The sequence below is a fragment of the Mesoplodon mirus genome (assembly GCF_964341445.2).
Source record: "Mesoplodon mirus genome assembly, chromosome: 14".
Taxonomy (NCBI): Eukaryota; Metazoa; Chordata; class Mammalia; order Artiodactyla; family Ziphiidae; genus Mesoplodon; species Mesoplodon mirus.
In genome coordinates this window covers 35746455-35767690 of record NC_138990.1, presented here as the reverse complement: position 1 = coordinate 35767690, position 21236 = coordinate 35746455, and the positions used below count along the sequence as shown (strand labels likewise).

Below are 21236 nucleotides of genomic sequence, written 5' to 3'. Positions count from 1 at the left end.
ATCAAACCAGAGTAGAATTAAAACTATTTTTCTCATTAGCTCTAAACACTTATCTTTAGTTCCTCACTATTCATTCAACCTCTCCTTTTTCAATTCAGTGCGAGATTAAACTTGCCCCCAAACGATCTCGTTTGGAGACGAGGGCGGGAGAAGAAGCTGACGGAGAAGAGCATTCGGATTCCGATCAGGAAGTATCTGCCAAGGCTCGCTACTTTGGTTACATTAAACAGGGCTTGTACTTAGTGACCGAGATGGAGCGGTTCGCACCAGCCCGGAAACGCCCGCGAACCATTACTAAAAACTACCGCCTGGTGAGCCTGCGGTCTACGACCCCAGAGGAGCTCTACCAGAGGAAGGTGAGGGTGTCCCCTTACTATCCACGGTCACAGCGTCAGATTTGATTGGCCTCTATTGAGAAAAAACTATTTTTTTTAATAAAGGAAGAGATTTAAAGAGGCATTGTTATTATCGTTGACATCTTAGCCATGTCAGTGTGGTAAAGCTGCTGAGAATAACGCTGGTCTTTGTGCCTGATCAGTCACAGTAAGAGCAGTGGATGGGAGGTGAGTTCACGTGGACCGATTGTCCACTTGGTGGCTCCACCCAGGTTTTCGCTGCACTTCGTGTGGCCTTCAGCTCTCACTTCCTCTGTGCTGAAGTACAGCTGTCTCCTCAGACTGCAGCACATGAGGGAAGAACTGCAGACTTGCTTTCTAGTCCGGGGTTTGCTTGGGAAGCAGATTTGATCAACACTGAGTATTCCACGTGTTTGTGCTGCATTATCACAAGCGGAGTCCTGGAGGAGGAGTCGGACCACCCTGCTTGTCCTGGTTTTGCCATTTTACTTTATAACCATGGGTATTTCACCTCTGTTTCTCATCTTTTTGTTAAAGCACTTAAAAGAAAGACTTGATCTATCTGCCCCTTGTCACGTTTGTGAGCTTCTGGTGCCGCAGTGCACATGAAGGTGGTTAGGAATGACCTACGCTATCCTTGTTCATTCTGTCATCGTATTGACACTGCAGATGGCTCGGTAATGTCACATTCGTGTTCCATTTCCTTGTCCAAAGATCGAAAGTGAAGAGTATGAGGAAGCCTTGTCTCTGGCTCAGACCTACGGCCTGGATACTGACCTGGTGTATCAGAGGCAGTGGAGGAAGTCAGCTGTCAACATTGCTTCAATTCAGAATTACTTGGTATGTTTAAATTTTGGGGGAACATGCAGTAAAATTCAAACTTATGGAATAACTTTTGGCTGTAGGGCTTCATGTTGGAGTACTTTTCACTGCTGAGTTTTCTATATGAAGTGTTTTATTCTACCTTGAAAAATTATCAGGTTCTGTTGGCCCTGCAGCTGGACGTTGGTGCAGAAGACACGTGACCAAATATTCACTGATAAACCAGCCAACTGCCTGGTCCTGGCCTGATCCTTTCCCTTCATCTGCCTCCGTTAACCTCTGTTCACCTCCATCAGTCAGGATCCTGTCAGAAGCCAGGAACCACACAGTAATCTGAACAGGAACAGTTTTAATATGGAGAGTTAATATTTTCTAGTAACGAGAGATTAACTCTATGAGGGCAAAGAGAACTCTAAGGAATACCCTGGGGCTGAACGGAATGTACCCAAGGAGGGACCAAACTCGGGAGGGAGTGCCCCCCCTGGGCTGGGATTCAGGCTTCATTGGACAAGGAGTGGTTGCAGCACATGAGACGGAAGAGCAGTTCTCTGGAATGCCTGAGGCCACGGCTGGTCCATAGTAGCCAAGGCTGGCAGCCAGGGAAAGGTGGGATGGATGGGCCAGCTGGATGCCTGTTGCTAGGGTGGCCGTGAACTGAGGTTGGGGGGGGGTTGGAAAACCCCAGGGGCTGGTAAGTAGGGAGCCCCCCACCAGCATGAAGGCTGGTAGATAAGGAACCGTGGCCAGGACTGAAAAGAAAAAAATTCCCCCTGGAGTGTAGGCGAGCCTAGTTTAGGGAGCTTCCCCTTCAGGTGTCTGGGAGGATTCGCTGGGGAGGAATCTGTCCATGGGAGTGCAGCTGACACTAAGTGGGAAGTTGTCCTCCAAAGGAGGGAGGGGGAAGTAAGCACCACCAGATGTCAGGAGCAAGAACAGAACCAGCGCACATGTGGACTAGAGACCAGAGCCTCTTCCTCTGCAGTGGCCTCCAGCGCCCTCTGTTGACAAAGCTTAATATCGTGTCAGCTGCAAATGGGAATGGCTGTTTATCCCATAGCTGGCTCTGAAGAGTGCTTTTGAGGCTGAGAGGCAATAAATAGATAACTGTCATATCAAGCTTGCCAAATACCCCCTTTTTGCTTAAATCCTACAGTTAAATCCTTCCTGCTATGTGCTACCACAGTTAGAGTTACTTTGTTGGCTGTTTATTTGAATCATTGGCACCTTTGTAAGGAAGTAGTTGGACTCATACCTTTTTTTTTTTTTTTAAATTTTATTTTTTTTTCGGGTATGCGGGCCTCTCACTGACGTGGCCTCTCCCATTGCGGAGCACAGGCTCCGGACACGCAGGCTCAGCGGCCATGGCTCACGGGCCCAGCCGCTCTGTGGCATGTGGGATCTTCCCAGACTGGGGCACGAACCCGTGTCCCCTGCATCGGCAGGCAGACTCTTAACCACTGCACCACCAGGGAAGCCCCATACCTATTTTTAGAAGGTGCTGACTTCTCATGTGACATTTAGGAAGGCAAATACCTTTGCATTTAGGAATATTCTAAGATGTGTTGGGAAATTTTTATGGTAGTTGTTTTCCCTAAAAATTCATGTACATGAGTAATTAAAAATAAATAAAAACGTAATCTGAAAAAGTTGTGTGTAAGAAGTTGATGCTTCAACCAAACAGGAAGATGAACTGTTAATACAAGTAAGATATCAGAATTGAGAGAGCATGAAAGATAATGAAATAAAGGAAGAAGACAAAGTTGCTTGTATTTTCTTTAGAATATCAGAACAGCAAACCTATATTATCTTTCTTTCTTTTGTGACTCAGGACAGTGAGCTCATGAGTTCATGTATATCCACTTAACGGCCTTTTCTGTAACACAGTAGAAAGCAGATTTGGTCTCTGAAGGAGCTGACAAATGTTAGGAGAGACAAATTATGTACATTTTTTATTGAGGGAAATACTTAATTCAGCAAAATAAATAGGCAGTGAAGAGTAAAAGCACTATGCCAGGAATGGTAAAGGGGTACAGGAGTGGCATAAATATGGCCTTCGCTTTTAGGGAGCTTATAATCTTACCAAGAAGACAAGCTTTATGCCTTCATTATAGAAATGACCATACAAGAGGATTGCGGACAAATGCTGTGGGAACCCAGTGAAGGTAGCAATCATTATAGACTCTGGTTGTGGAAGTCTTCATATAGTGAAGATGTTTTGGGCAGGGATTTGAAAGGATTCAAAGTAGAGCTAGAAGAGAGGAAGGCATTCTTAATGGGACAAGTTGTATGAGCAAATTAAAAGAAAATGAGCATGACTCATGAGGCCAGTGACTAAACCTAGCTTATTCATTGCTCTATTTTCATGGCACACAAAAAGTACTCAGTAAATATTTCCTGGATGAATGGCTCTGTAAGGAAACCAGTCTGTTGGATCTGAGATTCCATGATGGTGAACACTGGGGCATATTGCTTAGAAAGATACATTGATTTGGGTTCAGGTGGGAAACCTTGCCAAAGGCAAGAGACTCCTGCAGTGTCCCAGTTGTTACGTGTCAATGACATGGACTGATACGGAGGCCATAGATGTAGAGAAGGGGATGTGAGTTCAGAGACATTTCAGGAAAGAATTGATATGAAGGAATGTGTAAAGGAATGTGTAGGGTATGAGTCAGATTTTACCCTAAATTTGTATCCACGAGGACTCTTTCTAGGAAGAGGGCAAGTCAGGAATTTTGAATGGAGTCAGAGGAAGCTGTTGGGAGGGAAGTACCTATGGGCCCTTCGTCTTTCCAAGGAACAACATACCATGACTTTTTATGATTAAATTATCAACTGTGCTTTGGAGTACATCTCATGGTCAAGTAAATACAGAACCTTGACATGCTATGCCTCATTAGTTTTGTTTCAAAGTTAAGCATGTTTGTTACAAGAAGATAAATCTTGCCTTCTTTAGTTTCTACTCTTCTATACAGCCCAAGTGCAAACTAAAGAGCAACTAAAAAGTCTGGAAAGAGCTTTTTATGTTTCCAAAAAAGAGTACTGAACTTTGTGTTTCAGTGTGTTTCATTAGATGAAGAAAGAAAGCAGTTGGAATCACATGCCCTATGCCCAGTCCTAATCACTGTTAGGAAAGTAGCTTTTTAATGTTGAGATGCTCTAGCAGCTGCTTGTGGCCAAGGTTTCAGGTAGCTCTACTCTTACGTATAGCTTTATAATTCTAGAAGGCAGTTCTCAGGTGCTCTCAGATGTCATGATTTCTTTAATCCCTCTGTTTTTTAATTTTCTCTATATCCAGAGTAAAATAAAGAAACGATCCTGGGTTCTTCATGAGTGCTTGGAAAGAGTTCCTGAAAATGTGGATGCTGCAAAAGAACTGCTTCAATATGGATTAAAAGGCACAGACCTGGAGGCTCTTTTAGCCATAGGGAAAGGAGCAGATGATGGCAGGTTGGTTCTGGAAAGATGTGGATAGAAGTAAAGGTGACTTTGTGAAAACTTGTAAGCTGAGACATTGGAAAGGGTAAACTTTTCTTTATTTAGGTTATTCTGCAATGAAGCAGTTGCCTTTGATTAATGCTTTTTTATCTGAGGTCAGTTTTCTTTCCTTTAAGTTAAATACGTTTACATATGATAACTTGATGCTAAGGAAAGAGCAAATTCTACAAACATTTATTGAATGCTGGCCGTTTCTAAGCTGTGAGGTTAAGGCGGCACGCGCCTAGGTGCGCTTACCGGTGAATTGAACCACCGTAGGCAAGTCTGAGCTTCATTCACTTACCTTATCTGTAGCATTGTGTCCTTCTTCAGAGAATTACCTTGATTAAGTTATATATCTTGTGAAAGCACCTCATAAACTTTTTTTTTGAATTTTTATTTATTTTTTTAAACAGCAGGTTCTTATTAGTTACCCATTTTATACATATTAGTGTCTACATGTCAATCCCAATCTCACAATTCATACCACCACCACCACCACCCCCTGCCACCTTCCCCCCTTGGTGTCCATACGCTTGTTCTCTACATCTGTGTCTCAATTTCTGCCCTGCAAACCGGTTCATCTGTACCATTTTTCTAGGTTCCAAATATATGCATTAATATACGATATTTGTTTTTCTCTTTCTGACTTACTTCACTCTGTATGACAGTCTCTAGGTCCATCCACGTCTCTACAAATGACCCAACTTCGTTCCTTTTTATGGCTGAGTAATATTCCATTGTATATATGTACCACATCTTCTTTATCCATTCATCTGTCGATGGGCATTTAGGTTGCTTCCATGTCCTGGCTATTGTAAATAGTGCTGCAGTGAACATTGGGGCACATGTGTCTTTTTGAATTATGGTTTTCTCAGGGTATATGCCCAGTAGTGGGGTTGCTGGGTCACATGGTAGTTCTATTTTTAGTTTTTTAAGGAACCTCCATACTGTTCTCCATAGTGGCTGTATCAATTTACATTCCCCCCAACAGTACAAGAGCGTTCCCTTTTCTCCACACCCTCTCCAGCATTTGTTGTTTGTAGATTTTCTGATGATGCCCATTCTAACTTGTGTGAGGTGATACCTCATTGTAGTTTTGATTTGCATTTCTCTAATAATTAGTGATGTTGAACAGCTTTTCATGTGCGTCTTGGCCATCTGTATGTCTTCTTTGGAGAAATATCTATTTAGGTCTTCTGCCCATTTTTGGATTGGGTTGTTTGTTTTTTTAATATTGAGCTGCATGAGCTGTTTATATATTTTGGAGATTAATCCTTTGTCCGTTGATTCATTTGCAAATATTTTCTCCCATTCTGAGGGTTGTCTTTTTGTCTTGTTTGTAGTTTCCTTTGCTTTGCAAAAGCTTTTAAGTTTCATTAGGTCTCATTTGTTTATTTTTGTTTTTATTTCCATGACTCTAGGAGGTGGATCAAAAAAGATCTTTCTGTGATTTATGTCAAAGAGTGTTCTTCCTATGTTTTCCTCTAAGAGTTTTATAGTGTCCGGTCTTACATTTAGGTCTCTAATCCATTTTGAGTTTATTTTTGTGTATGGTGTTAGGGAGTGTTCTAATTTCATTCTTTTACATGTAGCTGTCCAGTTTTCCCAGTACCACTTATTGAAGAGACTGTCTTTTCTCCGTTGTATATCTTTGCTTCTTTTGTCATAGATTAGTTGAGCATAGGTGCGTGGGTTTATCGCTGGGCTTTCTATCCTGTTCCATTGATCTATATTTCTGTTTTTGTGCCAGTACCATATTGTCTTGATTACTGTAGCTTTGTAGTATAGTCTGAAGTCAGGGAGTCTGATTCCTCCTGCTCCATTTTTTTCCCTCAAGACTGCTTTGGCTATTTGGGGTCTTTTGTGTCTCCATACAAATTTTAAGATTTTTTGTTCTAGTCTGTAAAAAATGCCATTGGTAATTTGATAGGAATTGCAGTGAATCTGTAGATTGCTTTGGGTAGTAGACTCATTTTCACAATATTGATTCTTCCAATCCAAGAACATGGTATATCTCTGCATCTGTTTGTATCATCTTTAATTTCTTTCATCAGTGTCTTATAGTTTTCTGCATACAGGCCTTTTGTCTCCCTAGGTAGGTTTATTCCTAGGTATTTTATTCTTTTTGTTGCAGTGGTAAATGGGAGTGTTTCCTTAATTTCTCTTTCAGATTTTTCATCATTAGTGTATAGGAATGCAAGAGATTTCTGTGCATTAATTTTGTATCCTGCAACTTTTCCAAATTCATTGATTAGCTCTAGTAGTTTTCTGGTGGCTTCTTTAGGATTCTCTATGTATAGTATCATGTCATCTGCAAACAGTGACAGTTTTACTTCTTTTCCAATATGTATTCCTTTTATTTCTTTTTCTTCTCTGATTGCCATGACTAGGACTTCCAAAACTATGTTGAATAATAGTGGTGAGAGTGGACATCCTTGTCTTGTTCCTGATCTTAGAGGAAATGATTTCAGTTTTTCACCACTGAGAATGATGTTTGCTGTGGGTTTGTCATATATGGCCTTTATTATGTTGAGGTAGGTTCCCTCTATGCCCACTTTCTGGAGAGTTTTTATCATAAATTGGTGTTGAATTTTGTCAAAAGCTTTTCCTGCATCTATTGAGATGATCATATGGTTTTTATTCTTCAATTTGTTAATATGGTGTATCACATTGATTGATTTGCATATATTGAGGAATCCTTGCATCCCTGGGATAAATCCCACTTGATCATGGTGTATGATCCTTTTAATGTGTTGTTGGATTCTGTTTGCTAGTATTTTGTTGAGGATTTTTGCATCTGTATTCATCAGTGATATTGGTCTGTAATTGTCTTTTTTTGTAGTATCTTTGGTTTTGGTATCAGGGTGATGGTGGCCTCATAGAATGAGTTTGGGAGTGTTCCTTCCTCTTCAGTTTTTTGGAAGAGTTTGAGAAGGATGGGTGTTAGCTCTTCTCTAACTGTTTGATAGAATTCACCTGTGAAGCCATCTGGTCCTGGACTTTTGTTTGTTGGAAGGTTTTTAATCACAGTCTCAATTTCAGTGCTTGTGATTGGTCTGCTCATATTTTCTATTTCTTCCTGGTTCAGTCTTGGAAGGTTATACCTTTCTAAGAATTTGTCCATTTCTTCCAGGTTGTCCATTTTATTGGCATAGAGTTGCTTGTAGTAGTCTCTTAGGATGCTTTGTATTTCTCTGGTGTCTGTTGTAACCTCTCCTTTTTCATTTCTAATTTTATTGATTTGAGTCGTCTCCCTCTTTTTTCTTGTTGAGTCTGGCTAATGGTTTATCAATTTTGTTTACCTTCTCAAAGAACCAGCTTTTAGTTTTATTGATTTTTGCTATTGTCTTCTTTGTTTCTGTTACATTTATTTCTGCTCTGATCTTTATGATTTCTTTCCTTCTACTAACTTTGGGTTTTGTTTGTTCTTCTTTCTCTAGTTCCTTTAGGTGTAAGTTTGGGTTGTTTATTTGAGATGTTTGTTGTTTCTTGATGTAGGATTGTATTGCTATAAACTTCCCTCTTAGAACTGCTTTTGCTGCATCCCATAGGTTTTGGATCGTTGTGTTTTCATTGTCATTTGTCTCTAGGTATTTTTGGATTTCCTCTTTGACTTCTTCAATGATCTCTTGATTATTTAGTAATGTATTGTTTAGCCTCCATGTGTTTATGTTTTTTACGTTTGTTTCCCTGTAATTGATTTCTAATCTCATAGCATTGTGGTAGGAAAAGATGCTTGATATGATTTCAGTTTTCTTAAACTTACTGAGGCTTGATTTGTGACCCAAGAGGTGATCTATCCTGGGGAATGTTCTGTGTGCACTTGAGAAGAAAGTGTAATCTGCTCTTTTTGGATGGAATGTCCTATAAATACCAATTAAATCTCTCTGGTCTATTGTGTCATTTAAAGCTTGTGTTTCCTTATTAATTTTCTGTTTGGAAGATCTGTCCATTGGTGTAAGTGAGGTGTTAAAGTCCCCCACTATTATTGTGTTACTGTCGATTTCCTCTTTTAGAGCTGTTAGCAGTTGCCTTATGTACTGAGGTGCTCCTATGTTGGGTGCATATGTATTTATAATTGTTATATCTTCTTCTTGGATTGATCCCTTGATCATTATGTAGTGTCCTTCCTTGTCTCTTATAACATTCTTTATTTTAACGTCTGTTTTATCTGATATGAGTATTGCTACTCCAGCTTTCTTTTGATTTCCGTTTGCATGGACTGTCTTTTTCCATCCCCTCACTTTTAGTCTGTATGTGTCCCTAGGCCTGAAGTGGGTCTCTTGTAGACAGTATATATATGGGTCTTGTTTTTGTATCCATTCAGCGAGCCTGCGTCTTTTGGTTGGAGCATTTAATCCATTCACGTTCAAGGTAATTATCGATACGTATGTTCCTATGACCATTTTCTTAATTGTTTTGGGTTTGTTTTTGTAGGTCCTTTTCTTCTCTTGTGTTTCCCACTTAGAGAAGTTCCTTCAGCATTTGTTGTAGAGCTGGTTTGGTGGTGCTGAATTCTCTTAGCTTTTGCTTGTCTGTAAAGCTTTTGATTTCTCCATCAAATCTGAATGAGATCCTTGCCGGGTAGAGTAATCTTGGTTGTAGGTTCTTCCCTTTCATCAGTTTAAATATGTCCTGCCACTCCCTTCTGGCTTGTAGAGTTTCTGCTGAGAAATCAGCTGATAACCTTATGGGAGTTCCCTTGTATGTTATTTGTCATTCTTCCCTTGCTGCTTTCAATAATTTTTCTTTGTCTTTAATTTTTGCCAGTTTGATTACTGTGTGTCTCGGCATGTTTCTCCTTGGGTTTATCCTGTATGGGACTCTCTGCCCTTCCTGGACTTGGGGTGGCTGTTTCCTTTCCCATGTTAGGGAAGTTCTTGACTATAATCTCTTCAGATATTTTCTCGGGTCTTTTCTCTCTCTCTTCTCCTTCTGGGACCCCTATAATGCGACTGTTGTTGCGTTTAATGTTGTCCCAGAGGTCTCTTAGGCTGTCTTCATTTCCTTTCATTCTTTTTTCTTTATTCTGTTCTGCGGCAGTGAATTCCACCCTTCTGTCTTCCAGGTCACTTATCTGTTCTTCTGCCTCAGTTATTCTGATATTGATTCCTTCTAGTGTATTTTTCGTTTCAGTTATTGTATTGTTCATCTCTGTTTGTTTGTTCTTTAATTCTTCTAGGTCTTTGTTAAACATTTCTTGCATCTTCTCAATCTTTGCCTCCATTCTTTTTCCGAGGTCCTGGATTATCTTCACTATCATTATTGTGAATTCTTTTTCTGGAAGGTTGCCTATCTCCACTTCATTTAGTTGTTTTTCTAGGGTTTTATTTTGTTTCTTCATCTGGTACATAGCCCTCTGCCTTTTCATTTTGTCTGTCTTTCTGTGAATGTGGTTTTTGTTCCACAAGCTGCAGGATTCTAATTCTTCTTGCTTCTGCTGTCTGCCCTCTGGTGGATGAGGCTATCTAAGAGGCTTGTTGGATTTTTCTGATGGGAGGGACTGGTGGTTGGTAGAGCTGGGTGTTGCTCTGGTTGGCAGAGCTCAATAAAAGTTTAATCTGCTTGTCTGCTGATGGGAGAGGCTGGGTTCCCTCCCTGTTGGTTGTTTGGCCTGAGGCAACCCAGCACTGGAGTCTACTCGGGCTCTTTGGTGGGGCTAATAGCGGACTCTGGGAGGGCTCATGCCAAGGAGTACTTCCCAGAACTTCTGCTGCCAGTGTCCTTGTCCTCATGGTGAGACACAGCCACCCCCTGCCTCTGCAGGAGACCCTCCAACACTAGCAGGTAGGTCTGGTTCAGTCTCTTACTGGGTCACTGCTCCTTCTCCTGGGTCCCGATGTGCACACTACTTTTTGTGTGCCCTCCAAGAGTGGAGTCTCTGTTTCCCCCAGTCCTGTCGAAGTCCTGCAGTCAAATCCCACTAGCCTTTAAAGTCTGATTCTCTAGGAATCCCTCCTCCTGTTGCTGGACCCCCAAGGTGGGAAGCCTGACTCTCGGAGGGGCTCAGAACCTTTACTCCAGTGGGTGGACTTCTGTGGTATAATTGTTCTCCAGTTTGTGAGTCACCCACCCAGTGGTCTTGGGATTTGATTTTATCATGATTGTGCCCCTCCTACCATCTCATTGTGGCTTCTCCTTTGTCTTTGGAGGTGGGGTATCTTTTTTGGTGAGTTCCAGTGTCATTCTGTCAACGATTGTTCAGCAGTTTGTTGTGATTCCAGTGCTCTCACAAGAGGGAGTCACCTCATAAGCTCTTAAGCACCCTACAAATGTCAGTTAATAACAGTAATAAAGTTATTTGACAAGCGCTGCTGTTCATCAAACATTTGGAACTTTCGGGGGGATATAACTGTGATAGTGTATTTGATAAGTAATTTAAATGAGACTGACATTCATTACCATTTTAAGACCTTAAATAGAAGTGATTCACATTGTAAACTCTGGGCAACATTTTCTTCATAGGCTGTTTCACAGTGGGTGACTATAACCTCCCATGTTTTCCTAAGCAGTTTTCATTTTCTTGATATTCAGAGTTTCTACATGTGATGATTACTGATGACATTTTGCCCATCCTATGGATATAAATGAAAGAATCGCTTTGCTTATAATAAATAGCAAAAGCTTTCTTTCAAATAATTGCTTGTTTCTGTTTCTGCAGAAACCAATGTAATAAAATCAAAGTAGGAGAAGGTACTTTACTATATGAAATTTTAAAAAATACACAGATTTGGGTTTTCTTTTTTTCTCACAGATTTACACTACTTGGTGAAATAGACATTGACAGTATCTCCTATGAGGAGCTTTCCCCACCTGATGAAGAGCCTGCTGAGAAGAAAAAGGAGAAGGAGCTCAGGAAGAGACAAGAACTACTTAAATTAGTGAACTTTTCAAAGTAAATGATTTATTACTGTTCGTTTGGTAATTTCTTTAAAATAACTAGTAATCTGAGTGTGTTCTTTACCAGTGACAATTACTGTACATTATTTCGGCAGGTTAAATCAAATGCATTTAGTATTGTTTTACCCTTGTGCTTTTGTGTACTGTTCCATGAATTTGAGGCTTAATGGAATATTGATCATTTTTATTCTATTTTAGATCTTAGAGAAATGTGCTTGTAGGTAAATATAAGTGGCCTAATACAGTTGTTCAAAACAGGTTAACACTGGAACAAAAGGAAGTTTGCCGTTGTAGACTGAAATTATTAACCTACCTAGATCGACTTGCAACATATGAGGTAAGGAGTAGTTTTAATCAAACCAATTATGTTCATTTGATCTGTCATTATACGTGCTAAGGCTGCCTTCATATCTGATATTCTTGGTCTTTAGAACTATTTATGTGGGAAAAATTCATTTTGTATAGAGGCAGGTTCTCTTATACATCAGTTTTGGTAAAATTTAGAGATTCATGAAAGGCCAGAGTTGCTTTGTTAGTCTAGGGAGTAGAAATGTGTTAGCCATCTCAGAGCATCTATGTTTCGTAGATTTATAACCCTTTTCATTTACCTTTATTTTACATTTAAACTTTAGGTTATGGCATATAGCTGTCTATAGTACCAAATTCAGTATACACTGGGTTTTAATAATCTTAATATGAATATTTCTGACTTGTTTAATTTTAATGATTTATTAGTGGTTTGGATTTAGTTGGTTAAACTTTGATGCTAATTATGGCCAGAGTTAGTCACTTGAACTTAAAGCATACTTCAAAATTGTTTCTTCAGGACCACAAACACAAATATCCCATGTTGGGCATTTCAGTAGCACTCTGTACCATGAAATTTAGGTATTGTTAAAGGCGTGAGAAGCATTTCATAAAATAGACATAGTTTAGATTGCTTTTTCACATGACCCTCATAGCTTACATTACCCAGGATTTAGTATAAATTTCCCACCTTTGAAATTTGACTTCATTTGCAGTTTACTTCCTCCATCTGTCTCAGCCTCCCTTCTGTGGGCACACCGTGGCTTTTGGTATTGGCACATAGTAGGGACTCAGTAAACATCACATCTGATAACATGATGCCCGTCCCCATAGTAATGGAGGTACTTAGTACTTGTGATGCCTGAAGGCAAATAAAAGCATTTGATTCTCCAGCTGTTAATACAATAGAATGTTTTCAAACAAAATACTAGTGATAAAAGAGGGCTATTTCTCTGGTTATTAGTAAACATGATAATTAGTATATCACTTCATACAAACAAGTTACAAAACATTCCTAATAGTTTTATCTGTAGTACAACTAGTTTGACTGTTGGATGGTCATATTATTTTAAAGCATATCCTTTTATTATGTCCAAGTTCTGTGATACTGACGTAATATATAAAAGCATGTTGTGAATTACTGATGTTGGTACAGATATAGTTTATTATTTTTTATACTTAGCTTTAGTTTCACTGATGAGATCTTAAAAAGAAAAAGTTCCATAAAATATTCAGTTTCACATTCCAGTTAATTTTATTTTATTTTATTTTATTTTTTTTTTTGCGGTACGCGGGCCTCTCACCACTGTGGCCTCTCCCGCTGCGGAGCACAGGCTCCGGACGCGCAGGCTCAGCGGCCATGGCCCACGGGCCCAGCTGCTCCGTGGCATGTGGGATCCCCCCGGACCGGGGCACGAACCGGCGTCCCCTGCATCGGCAGGCGGACTCCCAACCACTGCGCCACCAGCGAAGCCCTCCAGTTAATTTTATTTTATTATTTTTTAGTTATTGAATTGCTATTTCCTATTTGACAGTAGTAAGTGCATTTATTATTACATGGTAATAGTGAAATTTAAAGTATTTGTTGAGCCCACAAAAATGGAATTAAGTTAAGCTTTTGAAAAGTAGGTGAAGTTGATGAACTTGGCCGTTAAAACTTAGAAACGAAGGTGTTCTGATACAATGACTAATCAGCTAGATAGTGGTAGAGATAGGCATTGCATTTTAATCGTAGGGCATGGCTTATTTTATTAATTCTGTGATAAATTAGATAAAAATGGATTTATTTAAATTTTACATGAGTTCCTACTGTGTGCCAAATATTATGCCAGTGCTGGTGGTAGAGAGATGAACAAGGAATAGCCCTTGTGGAGTCCTCATTATATGGGCAATAAGTGACGATAACGAAGATATGAAGAATTGATGAGGGAGCATAACGGAGCAAAACATTAAGTTTTTCCTGGGGATGTGCAAGAAGACTCTGTAGGAAGTGATATTTCAACTAGTCCTTAAAAAATGGGAGGCTCACTTAGGGGGCTATGGGACTACTGTACAGGGGGGCGGGCTGCAAGCATAGAAGCTCCATAAGGGTAAGGATCTTGTCTTGTTTGCTGCAGTATCACCAGAGCTCTGAACGAGACCTGGCTTGTTGAGGAGCTCAGGAAATATTTGAAGAAATCAGTAGTTAAGAGAATACCTTAAAAAATACCAACATATTTGTTGAGGACTTACTGTTTGCCAGCCAGTGTCTTAGGTACTTAATTCAGATTATTTCTTGACAGCCCTTTGAGGCAGGTATTGTTATCCTCTCAGTTTTATGGATGTGAGGCTTAGAGAAGGTAAGTATTTTGTCTAAATAAATAGGAAGCAAGAACCTCCTCTGAACATCCTCTTTCTTCCCTCTTTCCTATCTCAGTAAGTTAATGCAGTTAACAGATATTTATTGGCTATTTATTATGTGAAAGCCAGCATGCTAGGTATCTGGGGTTCAGCATAAACACAAGAGAAATGAGCCTGAAGTCATCCGCTGTAGTGGGGAGATGTACACTTGCCATTGCCATGGCTAACTGCTGTTTATTCTTTATGTTTCAGCTTTGGCGTCCCTTCTGGGAGGCCTTCCCTCTCCTCCCAGGACTAGTTTTAGCACCCTTCCTATGTGTTTCCCTTTACCTGTTCTTACTGCTTGTTTGTCTTCCCTACTAGATTTTGAGCTACTTGGAGAGCAGGGAAGCTGTATTATTGTTCGTTGTATCACCACTGCCTATCACAGTGCCCCTTGCACATTATTGACACCTACTAAGTATCTGATTAAAGAATGAATGGTTCGATCTGCAATTTACATAGATCACTCCAGCAGCAGTAAAGTTAATCTAAAGTTCTCACACAGATGTGACAGGTGCCCATAGTACATAGCCATATGTAGCTGTTGCTTATTTGTTTTTACCAGGCGGTGGATTTTGGTTGTCCTACTGTAATTTTACTGCCTATTTCATTTACTTCTGGATTTTTTTTTAATTAACAGCATTTATAAATATAGCCATTTTCCAAATAAAGACAAGAATACAGATGTAATACTTTAGTTAACAGTTGAGAGTTTAATTAATTCAGGCCTTATTTATTGAGGTAGGCAGAGTTGTAATGGTTTTTAATATTTTCTTGTCACCCACATTTAAAAGCCTTTCCATTAAATCACTGTTTCCCCTCAGGAAATCCTCAGAGTGCCTCACGCATCTGAACAGAGATATGATGCTGAATTCTTTAAGAAGTTCAGAAATCAGAATATTGTTCTCTCAGCAAGAACTTATGCTCGGGTAATTTCTTTTTTGTAAATAAAACAATTATGGTTATTAACACTTTCTAAGTCTTCGAGCCATGCAGTTAATGTTATTGCATGCATATATCATTACATTTCCTTTCTGTGTTGTACTATATTAATAAATGTAGAGAAAATAGAATCATGTTAAAATTTTTTTATTCGTCATTCTGAGTTCTAAAAATAATTTTTAGAGCATTAGGTTGAGAAAAGTGATACAGACCTGGAAAAATCAGGAATCTTTCAAAGCACTTCATATCAGAACTGCATAAAAAAGTTAATTTTAAGGTTTTGAATGTTGTCATCCAAAATCACTCCTTTATTTCTAAGGTTCACGTTAGAAACTTGCCCTTGCCTTCTGTACAGGAAAGTAATGTACAAGCCCTAGAAATTCTGTTCACTTACCATGGATCTGAGCTGCTTCCTCATCGCCTTGTGATTCTCTCCAACTTCCCAGAGACCACTTCTCCACATGAATATTCTGTTTTGCTCCCTGAAGCTTGGTATGTACTATGTTCACTGAATTTTACCTTTTTACTAAGTAACAATTTTTGTTTCTTGTTAAACATCTTAAATTAAAAAAAATTTAAATGTAAACAATTTAAACTTTTTTTTCTGATTATAAAATGATTTCTAATTTATTTTTATGTGATCCTGAGGCCAAACCAAAATGTGTCTAGCATAATAGGATTACTGTAATGTACGGAATGTGAACTTTACTTTTTTTTTTTTTTTGAAAGTCTTCTGGTACTAAAAAAAAAAAAAAAAAAAGAAAAGAAAGTCTCCTAGCTTTATGGCTATGTACTCAATATATAGTGTTTTATGGTTAAGAACAGTTTTTAGGATAACAATGTCTGTTTGAATTAGTTGTATCTTTTAGAAATTGAAGTGTAGTTCTGACAATATTAGGCTGTAGGTCCAGGGAACCCAGGAATGTCCTGGGGATCCTGCTTTTCTCAACAACCTTTTCTCCCTATGAAGTTCCAGAGGCACAAAGACAGATGGGAAACCAAAGTACCTCTTTCCTATTATACTAATGCTCCTTATCTCAGTTGAAGGCTTTTTGATAATTGGGTTGTGATGTGTGACATAGACTCTTAAGACCAGTGGGACCATTAAGACCCAGTTGTACCATCTGGTGGGCTTCCAAAGGCCAGAACATCACTTCCTGAGAATGAAGAAAAGAGAATATACAGTTGACCCTTGAACAACACGGGTTCAATCTGTGCAGTTCCACTCACACATGGACTTTTTTTCAGTAGTAAATACTACAAAACGACATGATCCTCAGTTGGCTGAATCTGAGGATGTGGAACTGTGTGTCCAGAGGATCCACGTGCATGGAGGGCTGACTATAAGTTATAAGGGGTTTTTGACTGCATGGAGGGTTGACACCCTTATCCTCCCTGTTGTTCCAGACTCAGCTGTGTTTGCCTCAGTGTGTAGCCCAGAGATGGGCAGGTCATCAGCCCCAGGCCTGAATGCCACCTGGGAGTAGCATACCTTGCTTCTGTCTGACCATATAGAGGCAGAAGGCAAGAATATGTCCATTTGTGAGACCTTTTATATCCGGTAAACTAGCCCCCTAGTAAATGTGGCTCAGTCATTAATGGCATCCTTTCTGAATTTGTTTGCCCAATCTTAAAAAGAGTTGAGAGTCCCTGTCTTGCTTACTCATGTTGCATACTTTTAGTAATAGGTGAATTGATCTGTATGAAGTCTGCTTGTAAACTATAAAATACACTGTAAGGGATTATGACGGCTCTGACTGAAATCATTGTTCCAGACTCTAGCTACTGGCAACTTACAGTGATATGGGAAGGGACCTGGGGATCATTTGGCTTCCTCATTCCCCCCTCTACACCTCCCCTGCATAGTTGTAGGCTTAGGTGTTGACGATAATGACCAGCATTTATACAGTAATTACTATGCATTTGGCACATACTTACATCCGGTCTCCCGACACTTTTGGTATTATCTCTGTTATTATAGAAAGCTGAGATTTACAGAGGTTTAATAGCATATTAAACTTTATGTAAGTGCAGCCAGGATTTGAACCTATTTTTACTTAGAGTTGTAAGTCAGTAAGCTCTAAAAATAGAAGTTATAAATTCCCTATTTTGCATTACTGTTAGTACTAAAATGTAATTCTTTGTTATGATAAAAGTGAGGAAAAAGAAAAAGCTTGGGATGTACCTTTCAAGCAGTTTCTTTTAGATCTGAATACTGATAAGTAAATGCAGTCTATAAATATGTATTTACAAATATTTCAGAATATAATTCATTTATTTTCTGCCTATTTGCAAGATAGATCTAATCTGCATGGAAATGACCTTTTCTACTGTACATTGTTAGTATAGAGAAAAGGGCCACTGTCTTAATGTTTTTTCTAAAGGTAATTTCTCCTTAGATTTGAACTCATTTATTTGCATTGTCTTCTGATGATTGCTTAAACATTTGATTTTAACCTGAAATTTTAGAATTGGTTTTTAGAATAGTTTTACAATGCCCAATGCTATATGTTATCTTTGAAAGCCCTATCTATGGTTCCTTTATGGTGGCTGTCATAACTGATTTAAATGGCAGTAAATACTTTGGGTATATCATTGCAGCAGAGGGTAATTAGATGTTATTTTGAACCTTTCTTGTGGGATGTGTTGCTTAGACAAACTTGGAAAAGACTGATTTCTTGTGAGTCCTTAAGTTATAATCATTTTAAATATATTGAGAAAATATAGATTTATTTTTTTGTTAATCTTTGTTTCTCAAGAAAGTCTTTCACATTGATTATATTTTTGCTATAGTTAGAAAGACTGAGAAAGAACAATAGATTTTAATAGTAATGTCTTTTATGTGACTGCAAAGCAAAACCACAGTTGTTTCAGGCATAGCCTCTTCTATGAGGTCTTCAGTAATTATTCATTTCCCTATATTCTCTTAATTCTTTGTTCATTCTTTCAGTGTAGCACTTTTTATTTTGTATTATAGTCAGTCATTTTTATTACTGCCTTTCTACCCCTTGTTCTCTTCTTTAATAAACACCCAGCCTTAAACTCACTAACTTCAAGATGGAGGCCATCTCTTCCTGAGTTTTGGATCCTCAGGGCCCAGGTGTTTGTGTAGTAGTTCTCTAAAGTTGTTTGCTAACTGGATAAATTAGGTCCATTTTATGCCCATTTACAAAAGAGATGAAAAGATGTCCTGAAGGGATTGCAACTGAATATGCTTTCACTTATTAACAAGGGAGGTGTCCAGGTAATGTTTCTCCAAGGCTCCCACCGCCTTAAAGATTCAATTGCTATTTTAGCCCATAGTTGAAGCCTGTACTCTTCTACCCTATTCAAAGTTTTACTCTAATGGACGTGGAGATCCATAAGATACAATCGTAGGACTTATTTCCCTTTTTTAGGAAATATATTTTTTGAGTACTTGCTATTCATTTTGAAATCACTTGGAAACTTTGGGTCAGATGGACACAAAGTGTCTGTTGGAATGTAAACACCCCTCACTGTTTGACCGAGCCCCTTCTGCATGCCTGGCGCTATGGTAGGGGTCTTGAAATGAGTGAACACAGTTCCTCTTCAGCAGGAGTCATCAGGTATGGTTCACACAGGAACAGAAGTTCCTGCTTGCAGCATCATGCTTTCAAACTGAGGAAGAGATGAGTTGAGAAGACTCTAAGTCTGCAGCCTTTTTTGCTTTCTCTCTTCTTCTCCTCAGTTACAGTGTTTGCCAGCTCCTGAAATGGTCTTGCCACTTCCTTGTTTAATGCCTCGGACAGCTGTAGAATGTTCTGTGTGCATGCCTTGTTTTTCTGTGATCGTATACATTGCTCAGTAGTAGAGCCTATATTTCATCCTGCTTTATCTTCTCTTCAGCCCGCCAACTTGTATTTTTCAAGTAATAATGACTTTTTAATTATCTGTTGAATTGATTAGAAACAAGTCACTAAGCTCTAAATGGACGGCTCCCAAACGCAGAATGACCGCGTAGCTCCCCACTGCCTTCAGCTTGCTGTTGGGACACTTGGCACAGTGCCCTGCTCTCTCCACTCTGCCACACTGGCAGTCCCATGAACATGCCAGGCCTTCCCTCCCCGCCCCCCTTAGGGCTTTTCAAGGTTAGTGTGCTCCTGCTGGGTGTGTCCTCCTGGATCTTCACATGACTTTGTCTCTGCTCAAAGGCGCCCTCTTCAAAAAAGCCTTCCTCAACCACTCTTCCCCATTGCTTCCACTCCCTCCTCTCTCTGCCCTTATCTGAGTTTTCTTTTCTTCTAGCACTTATACCTAACATATTATATGGTTATTTGTCTCCTCCAGTTTATTGATCTTCCTTGGCCATTCTATTTAGAATTTTACCCTCACTTTATTTATTTATTTTTGAATTATCCATTATAGTTATAAAATTATCCATTTTATACACATCAGTGTCTACATGTCAATCCCAATCTCCCAATCCATCCCCCCCACCCCCCCACCCCACTGCTTTCCCCCCTTGGTGTCCATATGTTTGTTCTCTACATCTGTGTCTCTGTTTCTGCCCTGCAAACTGGTTCATCTGTACCATTTTTCTAGGTTCCACATATATGTGTTAATATACGGTATTTGTTTTTCTCTTTCTGACTTACTTCACTCTGTATGACAGTCTCTGGGTCCATCCACGTCTCTACAAATGACCCAATTTCGTTCCTTTTTATGGCTGAGTAATATTCCATTGTATATATGTACCACATCTTCTTTATCCATTCGTCTGTCGATGGGCATTTAGCTTGCTTCCATGACCTGGCTATTGTAAATAGTGCTGCAATGAACACTGGGGCACATGTGTCTTTTTGAATTATGGTTTTCTCAGGGTATATGCCCAGTAGTGGGGTTGCTGAGTCACATGGTAGTTCTATTTTTAGTTTTTTAAGGAACCTCCATACTGTTCTCCATAGTGGCTCTATCAATTTACATTCCCCCCAACAGTGCAAGAGGGTTCCCTTTTCTCCACACCCTCCCCAGCATTTGTTGTTTGTAGATTTTCTGATGATGTCCATTCTGACTGGTGTGAGGTGATGCCTCACTGCAGTTTTGCTTTGCATTTCTCTAATAATTAGTGATGTTGAGCAGCTTTTCATGTGCTTCTTGGCCATCTGTATGTCTTCTTTGGAGAAATGTCTTTTTAGGTCTTCTGCCCATTTTTGGATTGGGTTGTTTGTTTTTTTAATATTGAGCTGCATGAGCTGTTTATATATTTTGGAGATTAATCCTTTGTCTGTTGATTCATTTGCATATATTTTCTCCCATTCTGAGGGTTGTCTTTTCGTCTTGTTTGTAGTTTCCTTTGCTTTGCAGAAGATTTTAAGTTTCATTAGGTCTCATTTGTTTATTTTTATTTCCATTACTCTAGGAGTTGGAACAAAAAAGATCTTTCTGTGATTTATGTCAAAGAGTGTTCTTCCTATGTTTTCCTCTAAGAGTTTTATAGCGTCTGGTCTTACATTTAGGTCTCTAATCCATTTTGAGTTTATTTTTGTGTGTGGTGTTAGGGAGTGTTCTCATTTCATTCTTTTACACGTAGCTGTCCAGTTTTCCCAGCACCACTTATTGAAGAGACTGTCTTTTCTCTCTTACCCTCACTTTAAATCCTCCTTTCCTGCTTAATTTTCTTCCTAGCTTAGGTCAGCCAAATAGTTGACCTTTCACCTACTCTGTTTTGGAATGCCATTGGCAGAATGTTTACCTTGACATTTTTTTTTAACATCTTTATTGGAGTATAATTGCTTTATGATGGTGTATTAGTTTCTGCTTTATAACAAAGTGAATCAGCTATACATATACATATATCCCCATATCTCCTCCCTCTTGCATCTCCCTCCCACCCTCCCTATCCCACCCCTCTAGGTGGTCACAAAGCACTGAGCTGATCTCCCTGTGCTATGCGGCTGCTTCCCACTAGCTATCTATTTTACATTTGGTAGTGTATATATATCCATGCCACTCTCTCACTTTGTCCCAGCTTACCCTTCCCCCTCCCCATGTCCTCAAGTCCATTCTCTACATCTGCATCTTTATTCCTGT

General features: G+C 39.3%; 1 protein-coding gene across 2 annotated transcripts in view; it reads left to right on the top strand.

Moving 5' to 3' along the window:
- The window catches only part of NBAS (NBAS subunit of NRZ tethering complex), a 340305-nt gene that overhangs the window by 81230 nt on the left and 237839 nt on the right, over positions 1–21236 (top strand). For both annotated transcript variants that reach the window (XM_082642209.1, XM_082642208.1), the window contains 7 exons: positions 99–356; positions 1071–1196; positions 4474–4625; positions 11410–11550; positions 11814–11892; positions 15068–15172; positions 15541–15677. In XM_082642209.1, coding sequence (XP_082498335.1) covers positions 99–356; positions 1071–1196; positions 4474–4625; positions 11410–11550; positions 11814–11892; positions 15068–15172; positions 15541–15677 — 998 coding nt within the window. The remainder of the gene's footprint in view (positions 1–98; positions 357–1070; positions 1197–4473; positions 4626–11409; positions 11551–11813; positions 11893–15067; positions 15173–15540; positions 15678–21236) is intronic.